Raw genomic sequence first — 14012 nt, forward strand, 5'->3', positions numbered from 1 at the left:
CCTGTACTGTAAGAGCGGTCACACTATAGAGCTCTGTACTGTAAGAGCGGTCACACTATAGAGCTCTGTACTGTAAGAGCGGTCACACTATAGAGCTGTGTGCTGTAAGAGCGATCACACTATAGAGCTCTGTGCTGTAAGAGCGGTCACACTATAGAGCTGTGTGCTGTAAGAGCGGTCACACTATAGAGCTGTGTGCTGTAAGAGCGGTCACACTATAGAGCTGTGTACTGTAAGAGCGGTCACACTATAGAGCTCTGTACTGTAAGAGCGGTCACACTATAGAGCCCTGTACTGTAAGAGCGGTCACACTACAGAGCCCTGTACTGTAAGAGCGGTCACACTACAGAGCTCTGTACTGTAAGAGCGGTCACACTACAGAGCTGTGTACTGTAAGAGCGGTCACACTACAGAGCTCTGTACTGTAAGAGCGGTCACACTATAGAGCTCTGTACTGTAAGAGCGGTCACACTATAGAGCTGTGTACTGTAAGAGCGGTCACACTATAGAGCTGCGTACTGTAAGAGCGTTCACACTATAGAGCTGCGTACTGTAAGAGCGGTCACACTATAGAGCTGCGTACTGTAAGAGCGGTCACACTATAGAGCTCTGTACTGTAAGAGCGGTCACACTATAGAGCTCTGTACTGTAAGAGCGGTCACACTATAGAGCTGTGTACTGTAAGAGCGGTCACACTATAGAGCCCTGTACTGTAAGAGCGGTCACACTATAGAGCCGTGTACTGTAAGAGCGGTCACACTATAGAGCTCTGTACTGTAAGAGCGGTCACACTTTAGAGCTGTGTACTGTAAGAGCGGTCACACTATAGAGCTCTGTACTGTAAGAGCGGTCACACTATAGAGCCGTGTACTGTAAGAGCGGTCACACTATAGAGCCCTGTACTGTAAGAGCGGTCACACTATAGAGCCCTGTACTGTAAGAGCGGTCACACTATAGAGCCCTGTACTGTAAGAGCGGTCACACTATAGAGCTCTGTATTTTAAGAGCAGTCACACTATAGAGCTGTGTGCTGTAAGAGCGATCACACTATAGAGCTGTGTACTGTAAGAGCGGTCACACTATGGAGCTCTGTACTGTAAGAGCGGTCACACTATAGAGCTCTGTACTGTAAGAGCGATCACACTATAGAGCTGTGTACTGTAAGAGCGGTCACACTATAGAGCTGTGTACTGTAAGAGCGGTCACACTATAGAGCTCTGTACTGTAAGAGCGGTCACACTATGGAGCTCTGTACTGTAAGAGCGGTCACACTATAGAGCTCTGTACTGTAAGAGCGGTCACACTATAGAGCTGTGTACTGTAAGAGCGGTCACACTATAGAGCTCTGTACTGTAAGAGTGGTCACACTATAGAGCTGTGTACTTTAAGAGCGGTCACACCATAGAGCTCTGCACTGTAAGAGTGGTCACACTATAGAGCTCTGTACTGTAAGAGCGGTCACACTATAGAGCCGTGTACTGTAGGAGCAGTCACACTATAGAGCTTTGTACTGTAAGATCGGTCACACTATAGAGCTTTGTACTGTAAGATCGGTCACACTATAGAGCCCTGTACTGTAAGAGCGGTCACACTATAGAGCTGTGTACTGTAAGAGCGGTCACACTATAGAGCTCTGTACTGTAAGAGCGGTCACACTATAGAGCTCTGTACTGTAAGAGCGGTCACACTATAGAGCTCTGTACTGTAAGAGCGGTCACACTATAGAGCTCTGTACTGTAAGAGCGGTCACACTATAGAGCTGTGTACTGTAAGAGCGGTCACACTATAGAGCTGCGTACTGTAAGAGCGTTCACACTATAGAGCTGCGTACTGTAAGAGCGGTCACACTATAGAGCTGCGTACTGTAAGAGCGGTCACACTATAGAGCTCTGTACTGTAAGAGCGGTCACACTATAGAGCTCTGTACTGTAAGAGCGGTCACACTATAGAGCTGTGTACTGTAAGAGCGGTCACACTATAGAGCCCTGTACTGTAAGAGCGGTCACACTATAGAGCCGTGTACTGTAAGAGCGGTCACACTATAGAGCTCTGTACTGTAAGAGCGGTCACACTTTAGAGCTGTGTACTGTAAGAGCGGTCACACTATAGAGCTCTGTACTGTAAGAGCGGTCACACTATAGAGCCGTGTACTGTAAGAGCGGTCACACTATAGAGCCCTGTACTGTAAGAGCGGTCACACTATAGAGCCCTGTACTGTAAGAGCGGTCACACTATAGAGCCCTGTACTGTAAGAGCGGTCACACTATAGAGCTCTGTATTTTAAGAGCAGTCACACTATAGAGCTGTGTGCTGTAAGAGCGATCACACTATAGAGCTGTGTACTGTAAGAGCGGTCACACTATGGAGCTCTGTACTGTAAGAGCGGTCACACTATAGAGCTCTGTACTGTAAGAGCGATCACACTATAGAGCTGTGTACTGTAAGAGCGGTCACACTATAGAGCTGTGTACTGTAAGAGCGGTCACACTATAGAGCTCTGTACTGTAAGAGCGGTCACACTATGGAGCTCTGTACTGTAAGAGCGGTCACACTATAGAGCTCTGTACTGTAAGAGCGGTCACACTATAGAGCTGTGTACTGTAAGAGCGGTCACACTATAGAGCTCTGTACTGTAAGAGTGGTCACACTATAGAGCTGTGTACTTTAAGAGCGGTCACACCATAGAGCTCTGCACTGTAAGAGTGGTCACACTATAGAGCTCTGTACTGTAAGAGCGGTCACACTATAGAGCCGTGTACTGTAGGAGCAGTCACACTATAGAGCTTTGTACTGTAAGATCGGTCACACTATAGAGCTTTGTACTGTAAGATCGGTCACACTATAGAGCCCTGTACTGTAAGAGCGGTCACACTATAGAGCTGTGTACTGTAAGAGCGGTCACACTATAGAGCTCTGTACTGTAAGAGCGGTCACACTATAGAGCTCTGTACTGTAAGAGCGGTCACACTATAGAGCTCTGTACTGTAAGAGCGGTCACACTATAGAGCTCTGTACTGTAAGAGCGGTCACACTATAGAGCTGTGTACTGTAAGAGCGGTCACACTATAGAGCTCTGTACTGTAAGAGCGGTCACACTATAGAGCTCTGTGCTGTAAGAGCGGTCACACTATAGAGCTCTGTACTGTAAGAGCGGTCACACTATAGAGCTCTGTACTGTAAGAGCGGTCACACTATAGAGCTGTGTACTGTAAGAGCGGTCACACTATAAAGCTGTGTACTGTAAGAGCGGTCACACTATAGAGCTGTGTACTGTAAGAGCGGTCACACTATAGAGCCCTGTACTGTAAGAGCGGTCACACTATAGAGCTGTGTACTGTAAGAGCGGTCACACTATAGAGCTCTGTATTGTAAGAGCGGTCACACTATAGAGCTGTGGGCTGTAAGAGCGGTCACACTATAGAGCTCTGTACTGTAAGAGCGGTCACACTATAGAGCTGTGTACTGTAAGAGCGGTCACACTATAGAGCTGTGTACTGTAAGAGCGGTCACACTATAGAGCTCTGTACTGTAAGAGCGGTCACACTATAGAGTGGAGTACTGTAAGAGCGGTCACACTATAGAGCTCTGTACTGTAAGAGCGGTCACAGTATAGAGCTGTGTACTGTAAGAGCGGTCACACTATAGAGCTCTGTACTGTAAGAGCGGTCACACTATAGAGCTGTGTACTGTAAGAGCGGTCACACTATAGAGCTCTGTACTGTAAGAGCGGTCACACTATAGAGTGGAGTACTGTAAGACCGGTCACACTATAGAGCTCTGTACTGTAAGAGCGGTCACACTATAGAGTGGAGTACTGTAAGAGCGGTCACACTTTAGAGCTCTGTACTGTAAGAGCGGTCACACTATAGAGCTTTGTACTGTAAGATCGGTCACACTATAGAGCTGTGTACTGTAAGAGCGGTCACACTATAGAGCTGTGTACTGTAAGAGCGGTCACACTATAGAGCTCTGTACTGTAAGAGCGGTCACACTATAGAGCTCTGTACTGTAAGAGCGGTCACACTATAGAGTGAGGCGTGTAGTTTGGCCAAAATATTGACCAGTATCTTGTGTTTTACGCATTTTTTCATCTTTTTATTGAACATTTTCCCATTTTTGTGCAGGGTGCAGATGGTAATCTAGTGGTGGCAGGGTATATAGGGGTTTGTCCTTGTGGGGAGCACTTATATAGTGCTGGGCGACCGCCTGATCTAAAAGTTTGGGTATCACTAAAATGCTGGAATCTGAGGACTACATGTATCAGTGTAACCAGGTGTTGGTAAATTTGGCGGCCGTCTTCTTTCTGTGATCTTTATTGTCCGGGGTTCAGTAAATTACTTTTTCCCTGGTAATGTGGAAATTCTTCCTTGATGGCTGCCAGCCGAGGATATTCCATCAGACGATCTAGTCATGTGGTTACCTTCCCCCGCAGCAGGCACACCTCCCTCAGGGCGCTGGGGACCACTGCTCTTTTTCCTGCGATGTTTTTTACGATTAGCATGAGGAGAAGGTGGAGGATCTAATTTTGGGCTTGCGGTGCCCCCCATATTTGAAGAGGGAATTAGTGAGTCACTAGGAGACACGCCTAGAAATAAAGCCACAAATGAGGCAACACAAATAGCAACATACACAAGGAAAGAAGAAACACTGCTATACAAAGAAGAAAAAAGACACCAAGCCAGTCATAGGTGGGACATGAGAGAAGGGAGACAGAGCAGGAGAGGAAAAGGGAGACAGGAAGAGGGGATGAATGAAGGGAGAAGAGGAGAAAGACAGGAAGTAAGAGGGGAAGAGAGCAGGAGCAAGACAGGAAGTGAGAAAAGAAGAGTGAGGAAGCTAAATAGGAAGAAAGGAAGCAAAGACGAAAGACAGGAAGCAAAAAAAGAAGGGTGAGGAAGAGAAAGACAGGAAGCAAGAGGGAGAGAGGAAGAGAAAGATCGGAAGCGAGAAAAAGACAGGATGTAAGAGAGAGACAGGATGTAAGAGAGAGACAGGAAGCGAAAGAGGATGACAGAAAGTAAGAGGGGAAAAGAGGAAGCGAAAGACAGAAAGTGAGAAGAGTGAGGAAGCGAAATAGGAAGAAGATAAAGACAGGAAGTGAAAGAGTTAGAGAATGACAGGAAGCGAGAGAAAGATTAAGCGATAAATGAAGAGAAAGAGGAAGTGAGAGGAAGAGAAAGGGAGGAGGAATAGAAAGAAACAACACGTGCGAGAGGAAGAACAAAAAGAGAAAGACAAGAAGAGAGTGGAAGATTGTGGAAGAGAAAGACAAACCGAGAGAGGAAGAATGAGCAAGAGCACAAGAGAAAGACAGGAAGCGAGAGAAAGACAGGAAGTGAAAGAAGAAGTGAACGACAGGAAGTGAGAAAGGAAAAGAACAACAGGAAACGAGAAATGAAGATAATGACAGGAAGCGAAAAAGGAAGAGAACAACAGAAAGCAAAAGAAAGATGAAGCGAGAAAGGAAGAGAAAGTCAGGAAGTGAGAGGGAGAGAGGAATAGAAACAATGTGAGAGGAAGAAAAATGACAAAGATAGTAAGAGAGAGGAAGAGTGCAGAAGAGAAAGACAAAGCAAGTAAGGAATAGTGAGGAAGCAAGAGAAATAGCGAGAAAGAGAATGACAGGAAGCGAGAGAGGGACAGAGGCAGAGCGGAACAAGAAAGGAAGAGAAACAGGAAGTGAGAGCAAGAGAGGGGAAAAGAAAAAGACAGGAAGCGAGAGAGAGGAAGAAAGACAGGAGGCGAGAGATGGAGAGAAAGGAAGAGAGATAGAGAAATACAGGAAGCGAATGTCATGATCCATTATTGGATCTGTGTCAGAGTCTGGACTCTCAAACCTTTTTCCTTTCCGGCCCTCGGGGGTTAATATGAGTTTTTGCCCCCGGTGGCCGCTGGTGTTACTGCAAGTTTAGTGAGTCTGCTGCTGGGTTCCTCCCCCGGTGGCCGCTAGGGTTACTACATGTTTAGTCAGTCAACAGGTGTGACCACTCCCTCCTTCCTATAAAGGGTCATCAGGTGCTGTTACTCACTGTTGGTGATATTATTCATTTGGAGACCAACCAAGCTGGACTCAGGAGCAGGCTGTGTTGCTTGCAGTGAAGCTCCAGCTATCCCCCTGTTCTGGTGCCTTACTCTGAGCATTAGCAGCAGAGAGAAGCTCAGTCTTGTTTTTTAGTTTATTTTACCCTTAGCTGTCTGTCGTATCTTTCCTTGTTTGTTATTCGGTGCAGTACACGTTTTCCCGGTTCAGGGGCCCAGGTTCCACGTCTCCTGTTTCCCCCCTACTGACACGTGACATTATCACAAACCCACACTTTTTTTCTGGTGAGCCATGGCCCAAATGCAGGCCTTTGCCACACTGCTTCAGTCCCTCACTGATGCACTTAGGGTGCTGCTCGGTGAGGTGGTGCAGCAGCTGCAACAGTTGGTGGGGTTTGGGGCCTTGGTACAGGTTCAACAAGAACCCAAAATATCTCTCCCTGACAAGTTCTCTGGAGGAAGAGATACGTTTTTGTTTTTTCAGGAGGCCTATAAGTTATACTTCAGGCTCCGTCCTCGTTCATCAGGGAGTGAGGAACAACGGGTGGGAAATCATTACGTCCCTTCATTATGTCCCTGCCAGTCGATTCACCATATTTACGATCAGTGGACGAGTTTTTTGCGGCATTGGCGCTGGTGTATGCAGATCCTGATGGCGTCTCCCTAGCGAAAACACGACTCCGTAAGATCAAGCAGGGGGGCCAGCCTGCTGAGGAGTACTGCTTAGAGTTTAGGAGGTGGGCCACTAACACACAGTGGAATGACCCTGCCCTTAGGAGTCATTTTGTGCAGGGTCTGTCTCCAAAGTTGCAGGATACTCTGGTGCAGTACGCCGCCCCCAGGTCATTGGAGGCCGCCATGTCCCTTGTCATCTGGGTGGATAGATGCCTCAGGGAGAGGCATACACCAAATGTGCCCCCTGTAGTCCTTGCTATGGAGGAGGATACACCAGTGCTGACGGATGAACCCATGCAGATGGGAAGAGCCCAAACGGTGTCGCCTGCAGTACGCCGTGGTGGGGGGCATATTTTTACTGTGGGGAGACTGGTAATTTCATCGGAATCTGCCCAATGTGAGCCAAATCTTCTGTACCAGCTAAGAAGCCACGTCCCCCTGGTTGTGTGGAGGGAGGCGACCAGGGAGTGTATATTTCCTCCATTTCTTCCCCTCAGTGTAACCTGCCTGCGGAGGTGGTGCTTGTTGGGGAGCCTGAGGGTCTACCGGTGCTTGTGGACAGTGGAGCAGAAGTCAATCTGGTCGATGCTCACTTTGTCCGGACCCATGGCCTGAGTTGTAGGACGCTAGCCAAACCCCTAAGCGTCCAGGCCATTGACTCTGTCCTACTTAGCCAGGGGAAGTTGACCGAAGTCATGGATAACATACATCTGCGTATAGGGACTCATCATGAGGAGTCTCTGTCATGCTACGTCTTGGAGGGAATGCCAGTACTTATCGTTTTAGGCCTCCCGTGGTTGGAAAAACACAACCCGGTAATAGATTGGCGGTCTAGGGAAGTAGTCGGCTGGGGTCAGTCGTGTGAGGGCTGCTGCCTGGGGGCTACTGTCTCTGCCGTCATTCTACAACCATCCCCTTCTACTCCAGTGGGGGCAGCAGAGGTGCTGCCAGGGAGTAGGGGCAAGTCTCTACCCTCACCACATGCTAACCCTGGGTGTCTTAGTCCTCTTGGGAGGAGGGGTCAGAGGAGGATGGTGACTCCTTCTGAGCATTGTGGGGGTGTGAGTGTGATGATACAGGGGGACACCTCTGTTGTCGGTTCTGTGAAGAGTTCACCATCTTGTGGCAAACGTGTGTGTGGCAATAAATGATCAGGTCCAGACCTGGGTGTAAATGAGTATGTATGGGTGTCCACCAAAAGCATACGGTGGAAGTGTGCTGCAGGAGTCTGGAGTTCTCGGGTGATCAGGCTGTATCGAGTGTCGGCCATTCCCAGCCCGAGGACTTACCAGCTGGAGTTGCCCCCAGTAATGCCCGTACACAACTCATTCCCCAGGTTGGCTCTCTGGAGATTTGTGGCGCCTCCGGAGCTTACTGTTGTGATGAGTCACCGAAGGAGGAAAAAACAAAATGCCAACTAAGTCCAGAAAAACCAGAGAGGTTGGCAGCTATCGGATTGCAGACCCCTGAACCTATCCACAACAACTAGCAGTAGCCGTGGGGGGTTCCTACGGTGCCCAAGACCCCTCGATCACAGCCGGAGAGCTACATAGCCTAAAGACAGAAAGGGGAAAAACTAAACTGCCCCAGAGCAGCCCCCAAAGCAATAGGCAGCCCCCAACATATAATGACGGTGAAGCAAGATGAAAACACTAACACAGATAGAAAGATAGGTTGAGCAAATGATGGGGCCCAAGCTAACTACATAGGACAGGATAGGAAAGCTGCTGTCTGCCATCCGCAAAAACCCTATCAAAATGAGCCAACCGACTTATAGGAAAAACAGGCCCTGAAGTCGCTAGGCTTCAAAAGACTATATCAGCACTCAGGTATATTCTGAAGACAGAGCAAAAGATCAACAGATCAGAGACAAAAATGGAATTCAGCTCACCCCCGGCCGGGGATGGCAGAACTCCCAAAAAACAAGGCAAAACAAAAACAAAACTGAAGAATACAAAGCAGAGCAGAAAAACTTAGCTTTGAGACGCAGGAATCAGACTGGTCTCCAAGAATCCAGCAGGAAAATCACCAGCCAGGAAGAAGGGCGTCGGCAGCCTTATATCCAGTCCTCAATTCCAGCCACCCAGTTATCATCTAGCTGCCCAGGTAATCAGTCTCACTACCTTCCTTCACCAGAGGAGGGAGTTCATCAGACCTCAATGGTGAAGGGAAAAATGAACTCACAACAGCTTACGTTGTCACCTCCATCAGCCCACGTTTGCCATGAACCTGAGAGTCAGGTGGTCGCTGAAGTGAACTCTGGTGGATCTAGGCGTCCTCACCGTAGGTGTTTTTCTGGTGAGGTCCAGTGTTGAGGATCTAGAGGCCTCTCATTGAAGGAGGGGTACTGTCACGATCTATTTTTGGATCTGTGTCAGAGTCTGGACTCTTATACAATCCTTTTTCTTTTCCGGCCCTTGGGGGTCAATATGGGTTTTTGCCCCCGGTGGCGGCTGGTGTTACTACAAGTTTAGTGAGTCTGCTTCTGGGTTCCCCTCCCCCCAGTGGCCGCTGGGGTTACTACATGTTTAGTCAGTCAGCAGGTGTGACCACTCACTCCTTCCTATAAAGGGTCATCAGATGCTGCTACTCACTGTTGGTGATATTATTCATTTGGAGACCCACCAAGCTAGACTCAGGAGCAGGCTGTGTTGCAGTGGAGCTCCAGCTATCTCCTTGTTCTGGTGCCTTACTATGCTGCTCGAAGCATTAGTAGCAAAGAGAAGCTAAAGGCCCTGTCACACTAAGCGAGATCGCTAGCGATATTGCTTAAGCATCACCGATTTTGTGACGCAGCAGCGATATTGCTAGCGATATCGCTATGTGTGATACTTACCTCCGACCGGCTGCCCCGCTGATCACGCGAGAACGTCCTGGGCCGTCCTGCTTCCTGCTGGCGCCTACGATGGACGCGCGGACGCGGGCAGAAGAAGACATCATCACTGCGTGTGACAGGTAAGAATCGACCGCTGCTGCGTCGCTAGTGAGATCTGCCTGTTTGGTAGCTCACGAGCGACCATTTAGCGATGCACCAGTGATCCTGACCGGTTCGTATCGTTGTCGGGATCGTTGGTGCATGCCTAAATATAACGGGACCCTAAGTCTTGTTTTTTAGTTTATTTTACCCTTAGGTGTCTGTCGTATCTTTCCTTGTTTGTTATTTGGTGCAGTACACGTTTTCCCTGTCTCACCTCCTGGGGAGAGGGTTTAGCTCAGGGCTAAACAGGAGATAGGGACAGGTCGGGGACTTGGGCCTCACTACCATCAAGTGTACTCCCAAGGAGAGTCAGGGCACCCCCTTAGCCTGAGGGGCGGTTCAGGGGCCCAGGTTCCATGCTTCCTGTTTTCCCCCTACCGACACGTGACAGCGTGTAATGTACTGTAAGATATGATTTTGCTGGGACATTTTAGAAATCTCCCATTGCTACTCTACTGATGACATTGTAGACTGTCAGCTCCTGCAATCCCCCCTTCCCCACTCCTTAACAGCTCTGTGTCCGCATTGGTAATAGGACACTTCCTCTGCAAGCATTTGGCCCCTCTCCACAGAAACGAATGATGATTAGTTAAGGGAAAGAGTTTCTTTGTTTGAGCCGTGCGGGGCAAGCATATGATTGAGAGATATTAAAAGAAGTTCTAGCGTGCACCTCACTCACGGCAGAGATATAAAACCCACATTTCTGCGTAGGGCACGAAACCAGCTTTCTAACCCCTAATTTTCATGGTTCTAACACCACCAGAAACTGATATATGGATTACTCCCAAATGGTGTGTCTTAACTACGGCATGCTTGGTTTTGTTTTATTGTATTCAGGAAACTAGAACAAATGATACCGTCTGCGTGGTTATACGAACCTCCCCGGCCAATCCCTTTTGTGAGGTCACACAGCAGAGGCCATAAGGCATGCCAAGGTTCAAACCATTGAGTTGAGCTGGAGTTTTCATGCTGAAAGGACCTACCAGATGTCTGGGGACGTATGGCTGCTGCCCATCCCCCTAGCACATGGCTGCCTAAAGACAATTAAGCAACTGTAAGTGTACTTAATGTTTTCATCCCTGTTATTTTTATATTTTGCGATGTACATATTTAATGTCTCAACTTTGTAACAACTTTTTATATTTGTAATCACTGCCCGACTTTGGGGAATAAATCGTAAAATTATCAGTCTGTCTTCATGCTCTAAGAAACGAACTTAAGCTCCTTTAGATAATCGCTACTAATTTGGAGGTTTGCTACGGACCCTCTTAATTAAGTCATTGATTAAGTAAATCGTAGCTGGTGGCGGCAAAATGTGATTTGGGTCCCGGGTACAGCTGGCTGTGACGGAATGGGATTTGATAAGCTAATTGGGGTGGCTGCGGCCAGAGCATTGATAATTCCCTCACCGCAGCGTGCCGGGTGGCCAGACCTCATTGAAGCAGCCGGCCGGTGACCAATTATCCTAGGTGTAGTTCCCTGACTGACCTGAGGATAAGGGGGGCGCCGGAGAGCTGCGAGTTCCAAAGTGGAACTGAGAAAGTGGGATACACATAAATCCCCGCAGTTTGTAGAAGGTTGTTAGCAGAGGTGGGGCATTCAAAATAACCCCCCTGCGATAAATTGTCAGGGCAAGACTAGCTTGCTGAATTTTTGTCACATGGTGCCAGGGGTGGGATAACTAAGATAATCCCCCACTGTGCCTGTGATAGCCGTGTGCCGGCAGTGCGTCGCATCCCTCCACCCGTGACATACCGGTGTCAGCAGTGGGATCGTCACAAGCGAGAGAGGGAGAAAAAGGAAGAGAGAAAGACAGGGAGCGAGAGAGGAAGTAAAGAAAAACAGGAAGTGAGAGAAAGAAAGAGGAAGAAAGAGAAAAGAGAGAAGAGGGGAAGAGAAAAAAAAAAGAGATAAAAAGCGAGAGAGGAAGAGAAACACAGGAAGTGATAGAAAGAGGTGTAGACAAAAGGGGGAGAAAAGATAAAAATAGGAAGCGAAAGAGGGAGAAAGAGGAAGAAAGACAGTAAGAGAGACAGGAAAAGAGAAACAAAAAACAGGAAGAGAAAAAGAGACATGACGCGAGGGAGGAAGAAAGACAGGAAGAGAGAGAAAGCGTGAAGAAGACAAAGATTAAGCGAGTGAAGAACAGTGAGGAAGCAAAAGGAATTTTAGAGTAAGAGAAAGGAAGCGAGAGGGAGAAAGACAGTGAGACAGGAAGAGAGAAAGACAGGAAGTGAGAGGGAGAGGAAAAAGAAAGACAGAAAGCAAGAGGGAGAGACAAACACGAAGCAAGGGTGACTGAGAAAGACAGGAAGTGAGAGCGACAGACAGGAAATGAGAGAGGAAGGGAAGAGGAAGAGAGAGAAAAGCGACAGGAAGAGAGAGAGAAAGACAGGAAGCAAGAGAGAAAGAAAGAGAAGAGAGTTAGACAGGAAGCGATAGGGGTTGAGGAAGAGAGAGACTGAGAAAGCAGGAGAAGAGAGAGAAATCCAGCAAACGAGAGAGGAAGAGAGAAAGACAGGAAGAATGAAAGGAAGACAGAGACAGGAAACGAGAGAGGGAGAGAGAGACAGGAACAAAGAGAGGAAGAGCGAAAGACAAGAAACGAGAGAGAAAGAGAGAAAAGAGGAAGACCGGAAGCAATAGGGGTAGAGCAAGAGAGACAGCGAGAAAGCAGGAGAAGAAGAGAGAGAAATCCAGGAAGCGAGAGAGGCAGAGAGAAAGACAGGAAGCAAGAGAGGGAGAGAGAGAAAGACAGGAAGTGAGAGGGGAAGAAAAAAGAGGAAGACAGAAAAACAGGAAGCGAGACACGAAGAAACAGAAAAGTCAGGAAGCAAGAGTGGAAGAGGAAGAGAGAAAGCAGTAGAGGGCATGGGAAAGACAGGAATCGAGGCAAGAAGAGAAAAACAAAACACAGGAAGCGAGAGATGTAGAAAAACAAGAAGCGAAAAGAAGAGAGAGGGAGAGACAAAGAAGGGGACAGAGAAGGAGAGAGGAAGAGCGTGAGAAAGGAAGAGAAAGAAAGGAAGTGAGATAGCAAGAGTGAGAAAGATAGGAAGCGAGAGAGGGAAAGAGGAAGAGAAAGAAGTGAAACACAGGAAGTGAGAGGAAGAGAGAGAAATGGAGAGAGGGAGACAGAGAGAACGGAAAGAGGAAGAGATAAAGACCTGAAGCGAGAAGAGAAGAGTAAGTGAGAGGGAGAAAGCAGAAGACAACACAAGAAGAGAAAAATAGAAAGATAGGAAGCAAGAAATGTAAAAAGAGAAAGAAAAACACAGGAAGTGAGAAGAGAGACGGAGAGACAAAGAGGGGGCGAGAGAAGAAGAGAAAAAGGAAGAGAGAAAGACAGTAAGAGAAGAAGAGAAAAAAGGAAGCGGGAGAGAGAAAGGGGAACAAGGAGAGGAAGAAAGAAAGACTAGAAGAAAAAGTAGCGAAGCGAGAGAGGAAGACAGAGGAAGAGAGAAATCAAGATAGGAAAAGAAAGACAGGAAGCAAGGGAGGAAAAGATACAAGAGGAAAAGAGAAAGATAGACAGGAAGCGAGAGAGGAGAAGAGAAAAAAAAAAAAAGATACCAACCACGAAGGATATATAGGAAGAAAGTGAAAGAGAGAGGAAGTGAGAGAGGAAGAGAGTAAAAAGGGAGAGAGAAAAAGGAATATTGAGAAAAAGAAAGAGGAAGAGAGAAAAAGACAAGAAGAGACAGTCCGGAACTTAGAGAAACAAGGAGAAAAGATAGAGAAAGAAATAGGAAAAGAGACAGAAGAAGAGAGACGGAGGAAGAGAGACTGAGGAAGAGTGAGGAAGATAGAAACAGGAAGCAAGGCGAAGAGAAAGAGCAAGATATTGAGGAAGAGAAAAAGAAGAGAGTAGAGAAAGAGTTAGAACGAAAAACAAGAAGAGAGCGGAAGATGGAAAGTGAGAGGAAGCGAGAGAAATAGAAGAGAAAATGAGGAAGAAAGAAAAAGGAAGAGAGGAAGCTTGACACATGAAGCAAGAGAAGGAAAAGAATGAAGAGAAACAGAAAAGGGAGAAAGAGGAAGAGAGAAAATAAGAGAAAGAAAATGAGAAAGAGGAAAAGACATGGAGAGAGGAAGAGAGTTAAAGAACAGAGAAGGGTGAGAGAAAAAGAGGAATAGTGAAAAAGAGGTAGAGAAAGACAAAGCGCGAGGGGAAGATGGGGAAGAGGGACAGTGAGAGAGAGGAAAACAGGAAGAGAGAAAGAGGAAGAGAAAACAGGAAGTGAGAGAGGAAAAGAGGCAAAAAAGGAAAGAAAAAAAAAACAGAAAAGGGAAAGGAAGAGAGGAAGATAGTGAGAGAAAT

At 47.3% G+C, this 14012-nt stretch overlaps 1 protein-coding gene across 4 annotated transcripts in view; it reads right to left on the reverse strand.

Annotated features, from left to right (window-relative positions):
* Positions 1 to 14012, reverse strand: part of AGAP3 (ArfGAP with GTPase domain, ankyrin repeat and PH domain 3) — a 393235-nt gene that overhangs the window by 9968 nt on the left and 369255 nt on the right. For 2 of the 4 annotated variants that reach the window (XM_073551710.1, XM_073551707.1), the window contains exon 13: positions 4421 to 4585. The exons of the other annotated variants lie outside the window; for them this stretch is intronic. In XM_073551710.1, the coding sequence (XP_073407811.1) occupies positions 4421 to 4585 (165 nt within the window). The remainder of the gene's footprint in view (positions 1 to 4420; positions 4586 to 14012) is intronic. 4 annotated transcript variants of the gene reach the window in all.

This window comes from Dendrobates tinctorius, unplaced genomic scaffold, assembly GCF_039654945.1.
Source record: "Dendrobates tinctorius isolate UK_male_01 unplaced genomic scaffold, ASM3965494v1 ptg000179l, whole genome shotgun sequence".
In the NCBI taxonomy this organism is placed as follows: domain Eukaryota; kingdom Metazoa; phylum Chordata; class Amphibia; order Anura; family Dendrobatidae; genus Dendrobates; species Dendrobates tinctorius.